Below are 17,914 nucleotides of genomic sequence, written 5' to 3' on the forward strand. Positions count from 1 at the left end.
AGACAGACAGACAGACACACACACACACACACAGACACACACACACACAGACACAGACACACACACACACACACACACAGACACACACAGACAGACACACACACACACACACAGACACACACACACACAGACACACAGACAGACACACACACACAGACACACACACACACACACACACAGACTCCTGTGAACACACACCTCTCGGTGTTGACGCTGCACTGACCTGAAGAAGTGCAGCTGCAGACTCACAATCACTTTTACAAAACAACATTAATAAACTACGACGGATCTTCCTGAAACACTTCCTGTCTCAGTTTCGGGTCATCAGCACAGAACTTGGATCACCAGAACAAACGGGCTGACTGGCCCCTCGGGGCTTCCGTAGTGATCATCACAATAAATGATGTTTTTTGCAGGTGTGGATATTTGATCAGGAGGGGGGCGGAGCCAGACTGCTGCGGAGTCGTCAGGGTCACAGTGCCCCACCCACCACCATCCATCACCATGGCAACGATGGAAAAAACATCCTGAGTGCTGGTAAACAAACAGCTGCAGCTGATGCCGTTGATGTTTGATTGTTTACTTGTTGTCCACGACGTCATTCAGGTTCTGGTCCTGTAAACTGAATGAACAGAGTCGTTTCTGCCCCCTGCAGGTCAGGACGGGACGCTGCAGTCTTTCTCCACAGTCCACGAGCGTTTCAACAAGAACCTGGGTCACGGTCGGTTCAGCCCTCCAACCAGACTCTGTTTAAAAAAGATGTGTTTTTAAAGATGTCGGGCTCAGCAGCTCAGTCAGCTGTTTGATTTGGTATCCATAGTAACAACCAATCAGAATGAAGTCAGTAAAACAGGTCATTTTTTTACAACATGTGTTTTTTTTGTCACCAGCTGATTTTTTTGACTTTGAATTTGTTTTGGCTCATTAGCAGCTGATTGGTTGGTTCTGTTTGTCTCTATAATAAAGTCCAGATTAAATAAATGGTTCTGTGTTCAGGTTCCGTCAACAAGAAGAAAGAGCAGAAGAAGAAGAAGGGGCTGTTCTACGAGGAGCTGCGTCTGCCCGCCATCACAGCCTTCTCCTCTGGTGGGCGCTCCGACACAACTGGACCCACACAGAACTCCACACAGAACTCCACACAGAACTCCACACAGAACTCTAAACAGAACTCCAAACAGAACTCTAAACAGAACTCCAAACAGAACTCTAAACAGAACTCCACACAGAACTCCACACAGAACTCCACACAGAACTCCACACAGAACTCTAAACAGAACTCCACACAGAACTCCACACAGAACTCCACACAGAACTCTAAACAGAACTCCAAACAGAACTCTAAACAGAACTCCACACAGAACTCCACACAGAACTCTAAACAGAACTCCACACAGAACTCTAAACAGAACTCTAAACAGAACTCTAAACAGAACTCTAAACAGAACTCCACACAGAACTCCACACAGAACTCTAAACAGAACTCCAAACAGAACTCTAAACAGAACTCCACACAGAACTCCACACAGAACTCTAAACAGAACTCCACACAGAACTCTAAACAGAACTCTAAACAGAACTCTAAACAGAACTCCAAACAGAACTCCACACAGAACTCCAAACAGAACTCCAAACAGAACTCCACACAGAACTCCAAACAGAACTCCAAACAGAACTCCACACAGAACTCCACACAGAACTCCACACAGAACTCCACACAGAACTCTAAACAGAACTCCAAACAGAACTCCAAACAGAACTCCACACAGAACTCCAAACAGAACTCCACACAGAACTCTAAACAGAACTCCACACAGAACTCCAAACAGAACTCCACACAGAACTCTAAACAGAACTCCACACAGAACTCCAAACAGAACTCCACACAGAACTCCAAACAGAACTCCAAACAGAACTCCACACAGAACTCCAAACAGAACTCCAAACAGAACTCCACACAGAACCTGTCTGATTTAAACACGTCCTCTCTGTTGATTGACAGCTGCCGCCCGTCAGTCGGACTGGGATGGCATCGTCGCCTGTCATCGCGGTCGCCTAGCAACCACCACGTGGAACTACCAGCGGTGCACCATGGGAGCTCATCACCTGCAGCCACCGGTTACTCGCAGGGACACCATCGCTACGGTAACGCCACTGTCTCAGCTGTGTTTCTCTAAGCTCCTCCTCCCACGCTCTCTAAAGGTCACGTGACTTCCTGCCTCTGTTTCCAGGCTGTTGACATCACTTCCTGTGGCAACTTTGTTGTGATTGGCTCGTCGTGCGGCCGTGTCGACATCTACAACCTGCAGTCGGGCCTGCACCGTGGTTGCTATGGCGACGACAATAAAGGTATGTTCACCTGTTCTTGCCTGTGATTGGTCCGTACTGTGTCTCTGCCTGTCATTGACCACGCCCCTTTTCTGTTCAGCTCACAGCGGAGCGGTGCGAGGTGTCGCCACAGACACCCTGAACCAGCTGACACTCACCGCAGGCTCTGATTGGCTGCTTAAGTTCTGGCGCTTCAAGACCAGGAAACAGGAAGAGCAGCTGAAGCTAAATGCTGCACCGGCTAGCATGACGCTACACAGAGACAGGTAGCTAACAGATAGCATGACGCTACACAGAGACAGGTAGCTAACAGATAGCATGAAGCTACACAGAGACAGGTAGCTAACAGTTAGCTTGAAGCTACACAGACAGGCAGCTAACAGTGTTGTCCTGTTTATTTTCTGTTAGCGGGATGTTAGCATTAGCACTGGACGACTTCACGCTGCTGGTGGTCGACATAGAAACCAGACGGGTCGTCAGAAAGTTTGCAGGTCACCATGGCAACATCAATGACATGGTGGGTCCAGAGAAGCTCTCACAGCTAACAAGCTGCTAACGATGTTCAATAGAAACTAGCATGCTAACAGATTCATGCTTTAAATCTCACGCTAACCTTTCACTTCCTCAGACTTTCAGCCCTGATGGCCGCTGGCTGGTTACCGTGGCGATGGACTGCACCATACGTACATGGGATCTCCCCTCTGGATGGTAAGAGTGGTACAGTCCACTTGGTTTAGTATTGATAACGTTGGGCTAACGTTCTCTTCGTGACACTTGATTATTATTATTGACCACTGATCATCAGCTCTAACTGTAAATGTTCTCGTCCTGACTTCCTGACTAACCCTAACCCCCCTTCAACACATTCAAACATCAAAATATTCGTCTCAACTTGACGTTACTGATTTTAATTTTCTCTCATAATATAATAGATATCTTTCATAACTTCAGAGATATTCAGCGTTTTTTGGACATTTTTTCCTCTTTGAGTAAATGAAAGATAGAAACTCCATTCAAACTGAAATATTCCACAATTTGTCTTCATTCAAGGTTTTATTCATCTTTCAGATCTTTAAAAACAACTTGTTTTCAGACTCTTCTCTCTTCATACATTCAAACTGAAACGTTCTCTTAATAATTCAACTTTTCCGTATCATTACTACTTTTTGCACATTCACAGTTACATTGATGTGTGTGGGGCAGAGCGCTGACACAGTGGAGGAGCTGTAGAAAATTAATTCACCTTGATTCCCACAATATTCACTTCAACTATGAAATTTAATGAATATTCATGCTGGTTGCAACAATGTGGCTCTGGAAACAATCGGACGGGTTGACAGGAACACGGACCTGCTGCATTCAGGCCCATTAAACTGAGAGGAAACATATCTGGAGGCTGAACACATCCACCTTTCAGAACCGCTCCACTACACACATTTCTGACAAAAAACACACAAGACTCAGTTTCTACCATTTCATTATCTGACTGACGGCAGATCTGTTCAGTTCTGTTCAGTTTTGATCAGTTCTGTTCAGTTCTGTTCAGTTCTGTTCAGTTCTGTTCAGTTTTGATCAGTTCTGTTCAGTTCTGTTCAGTTCTGTTCAGTTTTGATCAGTTCTGTTCAGTTCTGTTCAGTTCTGTTCAGTTTTGATCAGTTCTGTTCAGTTCTGTTCAGTTTTGTTCAGTTTCTGACACGATGATGTGGCGAGAGCTCAGCTCACATCACTGTTAGATCAACTCTCACAGCCCGGTACCACAACCACCCTGGGTACCATCACCATGGTAACCGAGGGCAACTGGGCCAAGACGGAGAGAGACAGATTTATCTCACACACACACATGATGACGATGACGATGACGATGACGATGATACTTCTTTTTCTCTCTTTAGTCTCGTTGACTGTTTCCTGGTTGCCATGGCGCCAGTGGGCGTGTCTTTGTCACCGACCGGAGACTTCCTGGCGACGACTCATGTCGACAGTCTGGGCGTCTACCTCTGGTCTGAACCAATCAGTGTTTAGTTACAGCAGCCAATCAGCAGCCTGTGTTGACCTTTTTATAAAGATTACATCACTGATCGGTGTTTGAGTCGTCAGCCAATCACAGTGCAGCTCTCCTTCCTCAGGACCAATAAGAGTCTTTGTGGACCTGTGGGGCTCCGCCCCCTCCCAGCTGACTACCAACCAGCTGTGGAGACGCTGCCGGGCGTCACAGCGGACATGTCGGAACAGGAAATGACATCAGAGGAGGCGGATGATGCGTATGAGTCAGCTGATCAGTTGGGGGCGGAGCTTGTGACTCTGTCTCTGCTGCCGGAGTCTCGATGGAAAAGTCTCCTGCACCTGGACGTCATCAAGGTGAGTCTGAGTCCCCAGCAGGAAGCAGAGACACCAGGAGGTGTGGCCTGAACCAACACCGAGGCGTGACATGATGGCGTGGATTATTTATCTGTGACGTCATCTGAGTCGTACCCGTTGATTTAAATCTACTGACAATATTACTGATGTGTTTGTAGAGGAGGAATAAACCTGCAGCGCCCCCTGCTGCTCCGGCTGCTGCTCCCTTCTTCCTGCCAACACTTCCTGGTCTCACCCCTCGATTCACGTCGCCCACGGCAACCGAAGAGGAAACACAGGTAGAGCTTTTATTTCTAAAATCCTGTTTCATCCTGCTGACACTTGTTGATGACTATGTTGTTGTTGATGACGACTGGTGTTAACGACTGTGTTGTTGTTGACGACTGTGTTGTTGTTGACGACTGTGTTGTTGTTGACGATTGTTGTTGTTTTTGACGACTGTTGTTGTTGCTGACGACTGTGTTGTTGTTGTTGACGACTGTGTTGTTGTTGTTGATGATGTTGTTGTTGTCTTTGTTGTTGTTGTTGACTGTTTTGTTGATGACTGTTGTTGTTGACGACTGAGTTGTTGATGACTGTGTTGTTGACAGAGTTGTTGATGACTGTGTTGTCTTTGACTGTTGTTGACGGCTGTGTTGTTGACTGTTGTTGACGACTGTGTTGTTGTTGACGATTGTTGTTATTGTTGACTATTGTGTTGTTGTTGACCTGTTGTTGCTAACTGTGTTGCTGTTGTTGACGACTGTGTTGTTGATGACTGTTGTCTTTGACTTGTGTTGTTGTTGTTGACGACTGTTTTGTTGTTGTTGACGACTGTTGTTGTTGTTGACCGGATGTTGCCAACTGTGTTGTTGTTGTTGTTGACTGTGTTGTGGTTGACGACTGTGTTGTTGTTGACTGTGTTGTTGACGACTGTGTTGTTGATGACTGTTGTCTTTGTTGACTGTGTTGTTGATGACTGTTGTCTTTGACTTGTGTTGTTGTTGACGACTGTGTTGTTGACGACCGTTGTTGTTGTTGTCTGCGTTTTTGTTGACTGTGTTGTTGTTGACGACTGTGTTGTTGACTGTTTTGTTGTTGATGACTGAGTTGTTGTTGATGACTGTTGTTGTTGACTGTGTTGTTGTTGATGACTGTTGTCTTTGTTGACAGTGTTGTTGATGACTGTTGTTGTTGTTGACGACTGTGTTGTTGTTGACCGGATGTTGCCAACTGTGTTGTTGTTGACTGTGTTGTCTTTGTTGACAGTGTTGTTGATGACTGTGTTGTTGTTGATGACTGTGTTGACGACTGTTGTTGTTGCTGACGACTGTGTTGTTGTTGTTGACGACTGTTGTTGTTGATGACGTTGTTGTCTTTGTTGTTGTTGTTGACTGTGTTGTTGACGACTGAGTTGTTGATGACTGTGTTGTTGACGACTGAGTTGTTGATGACTGTGTTGTTGACAGAGTTGTTGATGACTGTGTTGTCTTTGACTGTTGTTGACGGCTGTGTTGTTGTTGACTGTTGTTGACGACTGTGTTGTTGTTGTTGACCTGTTGTTGCTAACTGTGTTGCTGTTGTTGACGACTGTGTTGTTGATGACTGTTGTCTTTGACTTGTGTTGTTGTTGTTGACGACTGTTTTGTTGTTGTTGACGACTGTTGTTGTTGTTGACCGGATGTTGCCAACTGTGTTGTTGTTGTTGTTGACTGTGTTGTGGTTGACGACTGTGTTGTTGTTGACTGTGTTGTTGACGACTGTGTTGTTGTTGACTGTGTTGTTGATGACTGTTGTTGATGACTGTTGTTGTTGACAGTGTTGTTGATGACTGTTGTCTTTGACTTGTGTTGTTGTTGACGACCGTTGTTGTTGTTGTCTGCATTGCCGATGACTGCGTTTTTGTTGACTGTGTTGTTGTTGACGACTGTGTTGTTGACTGTTTTGTTGTTGATGACTGAGTTGTTGTTGATGACTGTTGTTGTTGACTGTGTTGTTGTTGATGACTGTTGTCTTTGTTGACAGTGTTGTTGATGACTGTTGTTGTTGTTGACGACTGTGTTGTTGTTGACCGGATGTTGCCAACTGTGTTGTTGTTGACTGTGTTGTCTTTGTTGACTGTGTTGTTGTTGATGACTGTGTTATTGTTGACTGTGTTGTTGATGACTGTTGTTGTTGACGACTGCGTTTTTGTTGACTGTGTTGTTGTTGACAACTGTGTTGACGACTGTGTTGTTGTTGACAACTGTGTTGACGACTGTGTTGTTGTTGTTGACTGTGTTGTCTTTGTTGACTGTGTTGTTGATGACTGTGTTGTTGTTTCAGTCGAAGGTGCTGAGTTGGGGCTCGTTGTGTCAGAGGTCACAGTTCAGTTCTGATCTGGAGTCGGCTCTTCAGTCCGGATCATGTGAGTCTTTTAATTACACTTAATTTAGCAGCTTGCTAACAGCCAACCATTACTGCAGTTAGCCAACAGCTAACTGTTACGCCAGCTCGCAAACAGCTAACTGTTACTGCAGTTAGCCAACAGCTAACTGTTACTACAGTTAGCTAACAGCTTATTGTTATTATTATTATTATTATTATTGTGTGTTTACGTTATCGGCTCATTTGTTATTGAAAGATTGACGTCTTTGATTAAAGGAACAGTTCAAAGATTTTAAAAAACAAATTCTCTCTCTGTGCAGTCGATCGCCCACTAAGTCTCCTGAAGGATTGTGGGCCGGCGGCGGTCTCTGTCGAGCTCACTGGTCTGACACCAGAGGGGGGTGGAGCCAGCAGCCTGCTGCTCGCCTTCATTCAGATGATTGACACCATGTTGGCCAGTGGGCGGGACTTTGATCTGGCTCATGCTTACCTGGCGCTTTTCTTGAAGGTCAGCCAATCAGAGCTCAGCTTGCAACTTCAATGAATATTCATTATCTTTTTATTGTGAAAATCTTTCCTGGGCTTCCTGTTTGTCATCAGGTTTTTGTTTTGCTTTTCAGCTTCACCTCCGCTCGCTGTCGCAGGACTCTGTTGCCATGGCAGCATTGCTCCACCTCTCCTCCCGTCTGGAGGCAGGGTGGGCGGAGCTACAGTCATCATTCGACCAATCACTGTGTCTGCTCTCGTACGCCAAGAGTGCACTGCTGTGACAGTTTTTGTTTTGTACTTTATTAAATGTTTGTTTTGATGTTTACAGTTTGAAAGTGACATCATCGAGTTGAGACTAAAACAAGGTTCCAGAATGTAAAACTTTATTAATAAAAAAGAGAAAAACACTGAACCATTTTATCTGCCAAAAAACTGTCACATCACATGATGTCATCATGACGTCATCATGATGTCATCACGACATCACTCAGACAACCAGAGTTTGAAGGTTCGGTCGTAGGAGCTGGTGGCGATCAGTTTCCCGTCAGGCGACACGTCGACGCCCATCACCTGAAGACACAAAAACAGGTGTGAACTGTCTCCACCAATCAGCAGCATCGTCTGAACAGACCAATCAGAGTGTTCATACCTTCCCCTCGTGTCCGGCAAGCGTCTTCAGCGGCGTCCAGCCCGGGTGACTCCAAACCTTAGCAGTGTTGTCGTACGCTCCTGTCAACAGGAAGTGACCGTCTGTGGCTGCGCACAAACAGGAAGTGAGAAACAAAAACTGACAAAATAATAGTATGAAGAAAAAGTAAAAATAAACAAATAACATAAATTAAAGTGCGTTTATTACGTTGGAAGCGGACAGCTGACAGCAGGTTCTGGTGGGCGGGGACTGTGTACAGGCACTTCCTGTTTCTCAGCTCCCAAACCTTACAGGTGTTATCACCACTTCCTGTCGCCAGGTGGTACCTGAGAAACCAGAGTATAAAAATATTAAAACATTAAATATTGTGTTTAAACAAAAAGAAGAAACGTTTCAAAACAAATGTTCTAACAACAGGAAGTAAACGAGTGAATCAGCTGAAACGTGACGTCATGACATCATCAACAGCAAACTGTAAGAAATTAAGATTAACCAATAAAAACTAGAAACACATTTAAAAAATGTCGGCAGTGTTTTTCTGTTTCCATTGTTCGTCTCTGATTGGCTGTGTGTTTTGCTTGCTGTTCTCTGATTGGCTGTGTGTTTTGCTTGCTGTTCTCTGATTGGCTGTGTGTTTTGCTTGCTGTTCTCTGATTGGCTGACCCATTGGGGGAGAAGTGCAGACTGTAGATCTCCTTCAGGTGTCCCTCCAGGAAAACAACGCAGCGTCCCGTCCGAAGGTCCCACACCCGACCAAACGCATCCAGCCCGCTGATTGGATGAGAGTCAAGGGCGGGACAAGAGACAGACAGAGATGATTAATCAGACGGGACTGACAGATGTGTTGCGTGGTGGTCACACCAGATACCGACTGGTTTTCTGACCCCCCCAATAAAGCAAAACTGCACATTTCAGACTGGCCTTTTATTGTGGCAGCCTGAGGCACACCTGTGCAGTATTCATGCCGTCTCATCAGCATCTTGATATGCACCTGTGAGGTGGGATGGATTATCTCGGCAGAGGAGAAGTGCTCACTAACAGATTCAGACAGATTTGTGACAATATTTGACAGAAATGGATCTTTTGTGTAAATAGAAAAAGTTTTCATCTTTGAGTTCAGCTCATGAAAACTGGGAGCAAAAACAAAAGTGTTGCGTTTATATTTTTGTTCAGTGTATTTACCTTTTCTTCATGTATTACTTATGTAGTGTGCAGTACAGTGTGTAGTTCAGTGTGCAGTACAGTGTGCGGTTCAGTGTGCGATACAGTGTGCGGTTCAGTGTGCGGTTCAGTGTGCGATACAGTGTGCGGTTCAGTGTGCGGTTCAGTGTGCGGTTCAGTGTGCGGTTCAGTGTGCGGTTCAGTGTGCGATACAGTGTGCGGTTCAGTGTGTAGTTCAGTGTGCGGTACAGTGTGTAGTTCAGTGTGCGGTACAGTGTGCAGTTCAGTGTGTAGTTCAGTGTGCGGTACAGTGTGTAGTTCAGTGTGCGGTACAGTGTGCAGTTCAGTGTGCGGTACAGTGTGTAGTTCAGTGTGCGGTACAGTGTGCGGTACAGTGTGTAGTTCAGTGTGCGGTACAGTGTGTAGTTAAGTGTGCGGTACAGTGTGCGGTACAGTGTGTAGTTCAGTGGGCGGTACACTGTGTAGTTCAGTGTGTAGTTCAGTGTGCGGTTCAGTGTGTAGTTCAGTGTGTATTTTACCCAGTAGCAGCCAGGGACCCGTCGGGGTGGAAGTGGAGGTCGTGGACTCCTTTGCTGTGACCTTCCTGATGAAGGATTTCCTCCTGAACCTCCAGATCCCACAGACGCCACGAGTTATCATAACTACACACAGACACAGGATCAGTACTGCTGATGTGTATTAGTACACAAATATATAAACACTGCAGGTGTGTATTGGTACACAGAGTGAGTACCTGGTAGTTCCTAAAAAGCGTCCTGAAGGATGCCAGGACACGCGGGACACTCGCTCACTGTGACCCTCGATGTCAGCCACCGGCTCGTCGCTACGGCAACCAGAGAGACAGAGACAGGAATGATTGACCATATATGGATGACCATGTACAGAACAGGTCCTCGCCTCCTCCCTCCTCGTCTCCTCCCTCCTCGTCTCCTCGCCTCCTCCCTCCTCGTCTCCTCCCTCCTCGTCTCCTCGCCTCCTCCCTCCTCGTCTCCTCCCTCCTCGCCTCCTCCCTCCTCGTCTCCTCCCTCCTCCCTCCTCGCCTCCTCCCTCCTCGTCTCCTCCTCCTCCCTCCTCCTCTCCTCCCTCCTCGCCTCCTCCCTCCTCGCCTCCTCCCTCCTCGCCTCCTCCCTCCTCGTCTCCTCGCCTCCTCCCTCCTCGCCTCCTCCTCCTCGCCTCCTCCTCCTCCCTCCTCGTCTCCTCCCTCCTCGCCTCCTCCTCCTCCTCCTCCTCCTCCTCCTCCTCCTCCTCCTCCTCCTCCTCCTTCCTCCTCCTCCTCCTCCCTCCTCCTCGCCTCCTCCTCCTCCTCCTCCCTCCTCCTCGCCTCCTCCTCCTCCTCCTCCCTCCTCCTCGCCTCCTCCTCCTCCTCCTCCCCCTCCTACCTCTCCAGGTTCCACAGCTTCACAGAGCCGTCCGCAGCACACGAGGCCAAGCTGACGTCTGATTGGTCGAGGGAGACTCCGGCCTGTGGACGGAAGACAACCGCTCCAACGTTGGTGTTGTGTCCTTAAGCCAATCAGAGAGCAGGGACAGAGAGGGGGTGGAGCCTCAGTGATAAGTGAAACAATCGATAGATATTTATTAACAACGTCACTAAACCTGAAGCCAATTAAAGCTGATAACAACTAATGAATGATTCTTTGTATACACACTGCAAAATAATAATCAACATTAATATTCATCTTGACGACAGAAACAGTCAATATTAAAATCTGTCAATCAAAATAAATGTCAATAATAAAAACATGTGAAGCTCCGCCCACCTCTCAGTGTACGAATCAGGTTGCAGTCGGGGACGGACCACAGCTTACACAGACCGCTCCTGTAAAGGGGCGTTAGCATGTTTAGCATTAGCGTCATAACATGAGCATGTGTAAGTCAACAAGCTAAGATGCTAAAAACCTAAACACTAACACATAATGCTAATGCTATCTCTGTGTGTTCCAGTGTTAGCTGCTTTGATGGTTATGCTAACTACATGTATGCTAATGCTATAGTGGGCGGGGCTTGGTACCAGGAGGCGGTGGCCAGCATTTTGGAGTCGGGGCTGAAGTGGCAGAAGCTGATTGGTCGATCGTCACCAATCTGACTGCAGAAGTTGTTGAGATTCTGGAGGAGGAAGAAGAGGAGGAGGAGGAGGAGGAGGAGGAGGAGGAGGAGGAAGAGGAGGAGGAGGAAGAGGAGGAGGAGGAAGAGGAGGAGGAGGAGATCATGTCGTCGGGAAAGTTTTATTAATGAATAAATAATTTGTTTTTGATTAGTGTATTTTATGAATGTGTAGGATACAGAAGTAATGAACCATTTCATTTGTTAATTATGTTAATGAAGGTTCATTCAGTTATTTCATTAAATCTGGAAAAATAAAATATAAATCTGAATTTAATTTTTTGGGTGAAAACAAAATGATTTTTCTGATTCTTCTAATAAACAACAACAACAACAACAACAAGTCTTGTTTGTGTTGTTTGTGAGCTCGAGCTGCAGAGTTCTTATCGTTTGTAAAATACGTTTAAATTAAAAATAAAGTTCTGATTTCTTCTTCTGTGGTGAAGGAAAGTATTCATGTTCTGTTTCTTGTTTATTTCATTATTTATTAGATTTTTTATTAAACGACCAACTTTGAGTTGAAAACTGTCTTTTTGTTTTTTCAGACTAAATAAAATTATTGAACGATGATGATGGAGATCAATAAAAGCAAACTGTTGACCATCTTCATCATCGTCATCATCAGACAGAAGCTCCACCTGACGCTCGACCTTCTGTTTATTTTGAAAGTTTAGCCGTGATCATGTTCCTGTTTTATTGTGAAAATCTGTCAGAACTTTGATCACAAAAAGGTTCAAACAAAAGAATGGAGATTTAAAAACATTTATCGAAAGTCATTTTATTTATTACTTTATTTATTGAATAGTTTATTAACGTCAGTTACTGATTTTACCTGATTAATCTTTCTGAACATTCTTATCTAATACATTAAAATGGATTATTAATCATCTCGTCTCACCCTCAGGCTCTTGTGCAGCTCCTGTTGCCGGATCGTCCTGGTTGACTCGGAAACATCCTTCTGAGCGCGTGCAGCCTCCAGGCGCCTCATCGCCCTGATGGACCAATCACAGCAAAAGCTTGAGTCACAGCCAATCAGATCACTCTGATAACTTCCGTTCAGTTTGAAACATGAAGAAGAGACCGAGAGTTGTCCTCTCGCTCTGATTGGTTGCTTTGTTGGTGACTCACCGTGGCAGAGAGTATTTGGCCAACCAGAGTCGAGCGTCCTTCAGGGAGGCGGAGCCTTCGTGGTACCATGTCTGCTGGCACTGTGATTGGTCAGAAAGAAAAAACAAAAACAAAATGTTCATTTATTTTATTTTTGTGGATTTGAGATTTAACAACAACAACAACGTGTGTGTGTGTGTGTGTGTGTGTGTGTGTGTGTGTGTGTGTGTGTGTGTGTGTGTGCTGACCTCGTCCTGTGACCTCTTGGCTCGCTCCTCATCTCTCCTGGACTTCTTCAGAGCGTCCGGGCCAACGACAGACAGAACACTTCGCAGTCTGACGACACAGACAAGAGAGAACTTTGTTTCTGATCAGTGTTCAATATCACCCGTTAACTGATCATTAACTGATCATTAACTGATCATTAACTGATCACCACAGGAGCTGTAACGAGCAGCTGGTCACTGATGTTGATCTGTGTGTGTGTGTGTGTGTGTGTGTGTGTGGCTGTGTGTGGCTGTGTGTGTGTGTGTGTGTGTGTGTGTGTGTGTGTGTGTGTGTGTGGCTGTGTCTCAGTTCAGGGGCTGCGTCCTTCGTAGGCCTCGTCCACCGTTGTTAAATGGGACGGTCTCGCCTTCGGAGCATTTCCTGGTTGCGTCACCAGGTGTTCCCGCCCCTCACCCTTACGTCACGATTTCTGCCGCCCAGGCCCGCGAAAGTGACGATCTACACCACTTGATGTCGCCATTTTCCTTCTTTCTTTCTTCTGTTTCGGGCACAAAGGATCTTGGGATATGTGAGGCCGCGAAGGATAGCAGCGGTGCGTCCTCCAACAAGAGGGAGGAGAAGGCTGCATCTGAAGGAGCCTTCGAATTGGGACGGCCCTCGCGCGGCGTTGTGACGTAACTGGCCTTCAGATGCGAAGGCTGCAGCCCCTGAACTGAGACACAGCCTGTGTGTGTGTGTGTGTGTGTGTGTGTGTGGTTTTTTTTTTTTAAACGTACCTCTCGCGGCGGTCAGCTGGTCCCTCTCCGAACAACGTGATTGGCTCTCCCAGTGCTCGGAGGCCGGCCTTCACCTCAGCGTCGTCGGTGGAGACGGTGATCTGTCGCGCTCGGCGTCGCCGCTCAAACGCAGCGAGAGCTTCCTGCTGCCGCTCGCTGACCCGCTCCTCCATCTCCAGAGTCTCTCCTGCACGGCATCATGGGAAACAGAGTCACGCACACACAGACACACACACGTTCACGTCCCTCTGTAGTTCACAACATGAGACCGACCTGAGGAGATGTTGATGTTTCCCGCCTCGATCCCCGCCTTCACCCCATCACTTCCTGTCATCTTGCTGCTCGCCGTCAGTGAACTCAGACGCTCGCGCTCTTTTTCCTCCAGGCTTCCGTAGTAAACACGGCTCCTCTTCACGGCCGGAGCCAAATCCTCGTCGTCAGACATTTTTTTTCACGTTTTCTTCTTCTGCTGCTGCTGTAGCTGCTGTCGGCCCCAGAGGCTGCTGGGAAAACTGACAAAAAACAACTCAGTAAATAAATATTCCTTTTCATTTTAAAAATCATATTTTCTTGTAACAATTCTGAGTTTAAGTCAAAACTAAACTAAATGTTTCACATGATCATCAATAAATCATCAAACATCACGTGACAAAACAAACTGCGACCATAATAAATTATAAATATCTTTTTTATACAAGTTTGTTCTTTTAATGAGAAAATTTAAAGTGTTTGTAATTAACACAATAAATGTAACTAAAAGAAAAGAAACACTGATAAACAACAGATAATAAACTAAAATATCTCAAACATGTTTATCAACACTGATTGTTTATCGACGCTGAAGTTCAAGTCCGAGTCTCCTTCTGACTGCGGTCCAGATTCTGATCCGGACCACATGAGACCAGGTCCAGATTCTGATCCGGACCACATGAGACCAGGTCCAGATTCTGATCCGGACCACATGAGACCAGGTCCAGATTCTGATCTGGACCTGGTCTCATGTGGTCCAGATGTGAAATAACTGCTGCAGTAACAATAAACAGTCAGGACGATCAAACCCTGTGATGTCCTCTGTCGTACTGGACTCTTGGTTTCTTGAGACTTGAACCCAGCAGGCAGAACCACAACAAACAGGTCGGATTAGAAATAAGACAATAAGAAATAAGAAAGAAATAGTTGAGTTCAAATGATCAGAACTTGAATGAAACACCGCGTCACTGTCACTTCATCTTCCTCATATTTATGATGATGATCAGTCCGTGAGCTGGTTGAACATGAGCAGCGCCACCTGCGCCTCTGCTAGAGTGGACCGGACCGGACCGCTCCAACAGAGTCTGAACCGGTTTATAGAAATGAACAGTTCGACTGAAGACTTTTGATTCTTCTGTGATATCTGTAATATTTCTGTTTACGTCACATGATCAATATTCAGTCATCAATAGTTAATGATATTCATGGCAGCAGACTCGTCTGAGCCGAACACGGCGGACCGACACCGCCTGAGCCGAACACGGCGGACCGACACCGCCTGAGCTGAGCTGAGCTGAGCGGCTGGATCAGTCTTAAATCAGGCGGTTTTCAAACGGAGTCTGGTTCCGCAGACAGACGAGCTCCGACGTTCAACAGGAGAAAAAGACAAAACGCGGTTACACAGCTAATGTTAGCATTAGCATTAGCATTAGCAACAGCTCAAACAACCAAACAGCAGCGTCACGCGCCACGTCAGCCACACCTGAGCTGACAGACGGCAGGTGTGATCGACAGGTGTGTAAACTTTCTAAACTTTAACCTTTAAACATTTCAATTACTTTAAACTTACATGTGAGGAGACACGAAGCGGCGGCGGCGTCACCCGGATGTAAACACGTCTTCAGCTTCCGGGTCAGAGGTTGTTCTTCCGGTGGACAGAGCGGCAGCAAACAAACACAAGAGGAGAGAAAAGCCGCGAAAATCCCGCAACAACACACCTGTCAGGTAACTTTACACACGTTCAGTACACCTGTTGAAACTGTGGGCTACAGGTGAGCAGTGCGCGCGTCTACTTCCGGTTAAATTCACGGTTTGCAGTTGTCCGAACAGACGTTAGCCTGTTAGCTTAGCTTAGTACTGTGTTCACCCTAATTCAGTCATGCTCATCATGCTTTATTTGATTTCACATCACTTCCGGTTTTATAATGATGTTAATCAGGTCCTGTTGGAGATGATCAATAACACTATGAGCATGTGTGTGTCACTGTGTGTCACTGTGTGTGTGTGTCACTGTGTGTGTGTGTCACTGTGTGTGTGTGTCACTGTGTGTGTGTCACTGTGTGTCACTGTGTGTGTGTGTGTGTGTGTCACTCTGTGTGTGTGTGTGTGTGTGTGTGTGTGTGTGTGTGTGTGTGTGTCACTGTGTGTGTCACTGTGTCACTCTGTGTGTGTGTGTGTGTGTGTGTGTGTCACTGTGTGTGTCACTGTGTGTGTGTCACTGTGTGTGTGTGTGTGTGTGTGTGTGTGTGTGTGTTCTGAAGAAGAGATGCTGAGGAGGAAACCGACCCGTCTGGAGCTGAAGATCGACGACACCGAGGAGTTCGAGAGCGTCAAGAAGGAGCTTGAGGTTACAGTCACTTCCTCCTAATGTCGATCAATACTGATCAGCATCAATCAGTACTGTCAGTATGAATCAATAGTATCTATCAGACTCCATGACTATGCAGTCAATATGGATCAATATATTGATCAGGTCTGGGGGCGTGTCTTGTGTCTGATTAGTTTCCAACAATCTTTTTCTCTTTTTTCAGGCCAGGAAGCGTCAGCGAGAGGAGGCGGAGTCAGGAGGTGGCATGGGCGGGGCTTCTGTTATCAGTGTTGACATCATTGGGGGCGGAGCCTCTGCATCTGCTTCTTCCTCCACTGCTGCGTCGAGGGCGGAGCTTATTAACGAGCGAATTGGCTACAAGCCCCACCCCAAACCGGCCACGCTGCCGACCTTATTTGGAAGTTTACAGTTTTAATTAAAATGTTTGAACAGAAAAACTGTTTGTTCGTTTGTTTGTTTGTTTGTTTGTTTGTCAGGAGTGTTTATATGTGGAGCAACGGCGCCCTCCGCAGGACAAACATCTGCACTGACTCACAGCTGTGAAAGTTTAAAGCTCGCAGTCATTAACAGTGTGAATGAAGCCGTGTTGATCTGTTTGACAGAAGCTTAATGTAAATAACTTGTTTGAATAAATGAAGATAAACTGTCACATGAAGGATTCAGGAGTCAGAATAAAACGATCCATGTTTGACACGTTAAAGTCTAACGAGATGAATGACCCTAACCCTGAGGACAGCGGAGGTCCAGACATGTGACGGACGTCAGTCTGTAAAGCTGGTGAAAGAGTTTGTGAGCGACAGTAAACGTCATGTGTTCACACAGATCAGCCTCTGAGGCAGAGCTCAGAGCTGCACACTGATGTGTTCATACACATATAATTGTGATTAGCTTGACAGCAGACTGGACCTGTGGTCCTGTGGACAGAACAGACTCAGCTCAGATCTGTGTGCAGTAAGATGTTGACATCTTTCAGTGTGATGTTGGGAAGCAGCATCAGAGCCAGCGACACAAAGACACTGAACAAATGGTCCGGAGGCTGGTTCTGTACTGGGATCAGCTCCGGGGTCCTGCGAGGTGGTCGTGGAGAGCAGGATGCTGCACAAACTGCTGACCGTCATGTCCTCACCACGACCCGATCAGGCAGCAGAGCCTTCAGATCAACGCTCCTCCAACTGCACTGCAACCAGGACCGAGTGTTTCCTCCCACTGACACCTCACCATGAGTCTGTGGGCAGAGGACACACACACACACCTGAAGGCCTTTTTACACATTTTACATTTATATTCATTTTTATATTATTTATTCTATCTGTCCCCTTCTAATCTCACAGTATGGTTGGTGTATGTGTGGATATTCGAGACAGACAACACCACCCGGCTAGAAGCAATCATCTCCTCCCTCAAGCCTGCAGCAGCTGAACTCTCCTTCAACACGGAGGAGGCGGTGAGAGCCCTCAGGAGGACCAAGGAGAACCAGCACCTGGCCCAGATGATGTCAGTGGCCGTGTCCTGCGGTGCTGTGCAGAGCAGCGGCACCGTCCCCCAGCTGTGGAAGCACTCACAGTGGTCCCCATCCCAAGAAGAGCTCAGTCAAGGCTCTGAGCGACCTGAGGCCTGTGGCTCTCACCTCTCTCGTGATGAAGGCTATGGAGAGGGTCATAAAGAGACACATCATCACAGTAACTGACCCACTGATGGACCCTCCAGTTCGGTACCGTGCAGGCAGAGGGGTTGATGATGCCAAAACACTCATCATGGACACGGTACACAAAC

At 46.5% G+C, this 17,914-nt stretch overlaps 3 protein-coding genes across 5 annotated transcripts in view; 2 read left to right on the forward strand and 1 right to left on the reverse strand.

The window, feature by feature from the left end:
* The window catches only part of wdr36 (WD repeat domain 36), a 12,648-nt gene extending 4,718 nt beyond the window's left edge, over positions 1 to 7,930 (forward strand). Inside the window, exons 9-22 of the mRNA XM_073477468.1 lie at positions 417 to 537; positions 656 to 721; positions 997 to 1,086; positions 2,000 to 2,142; positions 2,229 to 2,346; positions 2,426 to 2,591; positions 2,734 to 2,842; positions 2,954 to 3,033; positions 4,218 to 4,325; positions 4,452 to 4,683; positions 4,842 to 4,961; positions 6,988 to 7,069; positions 7,350 to 7,537; positions 7,650 to 7,930. Coding sequence (XP_073333569.1) covers positions 417 to 537; positions 656 to 721; positions 997 to 1,086; positions 2,000 to 2,142; positions 2,229 to 2,346; positions 2,426 to 2,591; positions 2,734 to 2,842; positions 2,954 to 3,033; positions 4,218 to 4,325; positions 4,452 to 4,683; positions 4,842 to 4,961; positions 6,988 to 7,069; positions 7,350 to 7,537; positions 7,650 to 7,799 — 1,773 coding nt within the window. The 3' untranslated portion in view covers positions 7,800 to 7,930. The remainder of the gene's footprint in view (positions 1 to 416; positions 538 to 655; positions 722 to 996; positions 1,087 to 1,999; positions 2,143 to 2,228; positions 2,347 to 2,425; positions 2,592 to 2,733; positions 2,843 to 2,953; positions 3,034 to 4,217; positions 4,326 to 4,451; positions 4,684 to 4,841; positions 4,962 to 6,987; positions 7,070 to 7,349; positions 7,538 to 7,649) is intronic.
* prpf4 (pre-mRNA splicing tri-snRNP complex factor PRPF4) lies at positions 7,880 to 15,463 on the reverse strand. The gene is made up of 15 exons (XM_073477469.1): positions 15,383 to 15,463; positions 13,837 to 14,075; positions 13,564 to 13,750; positions 12,808 to 12,895; positions 12,581 to 12,660; positions 12,351 to 12,444; positions 11,361 to 11,455; positions 11,110 to 11,168; positions 10,729 to 10,852; positions 10,083 to 10,172; positions 9,868 to 9,990; positions 8,831 to 8,938; positions 8,375 to 8,493; positions 8,168 to 8,274; positions 7,880 to 8,088 (listed from the first exon to the last, which is right to left on the reverse strand). Exons 2-15 carry the CDS (start codon positions 14,006 to 14,008, stop codon positions 8,002 to 8,004), a joined length of 1,533 nt encoding a protein of 510 aa, XP_073333570.1. The 5' UTR covers positions 14,009 to 14,075; positions 15,383 to 15,463; the 3' UTR covers positions 7,880 to 8,001.
* Positions 15,430 to 16,578, forward strand: cdc26 (cell division cycle 26 homolog). Of its 3 annotated transcripts, none has more exons than XM_073477472.1 (3): positions 15,430 to 15,537; positions 16,074 to 16,159; positions 16,344 to 16,578. In XM_073477472.1, the coding sequence occupies exons 2-3, from the start codon at positions 16,079 to 16,081 to the stop codon at positions 16,554 to 16,556; spliced, it is 294 nt and encodes a 97-aa protein (XP_073333573.1). In that variant the 5' UTR covers positions 15,430 to 15,537; positions 16,074 to 16,078; the 3' UTR covers positions 16,557 to 16,578. The 3 variants fall into 3 exon arrangements, with proteins under 3 accessions (XP_073333573.1, XP_073333571.1, XP_073333572.1); XM_073477470.1 differs by having other exon boundaries at positions 15,460 to 15,537; positions 16,077 to 16,159; XM_073477471.1 differs by having other exon boundaries at positions 15,498 to 15,584.
* The last annotated feature ends 1,336 nt before the right edge of the window (positions 16,579 to 17,914 follow it).

This window comes from Pagrus major, chromosome 12, assembly GCF_040436345.1.
Source record: "Pagrus major chromosome 12, Pma_NU_1.0".
NCBI classification, from domain to species: Eukaryota; Metazoa; Chordata; class Actinopteri; order Spariformes; family Sparidae; genus Pagrus; species Pagrus major.

Bases quoted from the DNA above. Each gene is read 5' to 3' on its own strand.
- cdc26 (XM_073477472.1), top strand. From the start codon at position 16,079: ATGCTGAGGAGGAAACCGACCCGTCTGGAGCTGAAGATCGACGACACC. The intron at 16,160-16,343 runs GTTACAGTCACT...CTCTTTTTTCAG, and splicing joins GCGTCAAGAAGGAGCTTGAG to GCCAGGAAGCGTCAGCGAGA.
- prpf4 (XM_073477469.1), bottom strand. From the start codon at position 14,008: ATGTCTGACGACGAGGATTTGGCTCCGGCCGTGAAGAGGAGCCGTGTT. The intron at 12,896-13,563 runs GTACGTTTAAAA...CTGTGTCGTCAG, and splicing joins CCAGCTGACCGCCGCGAGAG to ACTGCGAAGTGTTCTGTCTG. The intron at 8,939-9,867 runs GTAAAATACACA...TCATCCAATCAG, and splicing joins GGGTCCCTGGCTGCTACTGG to CGGGCTGGATGCGTTTGGTC.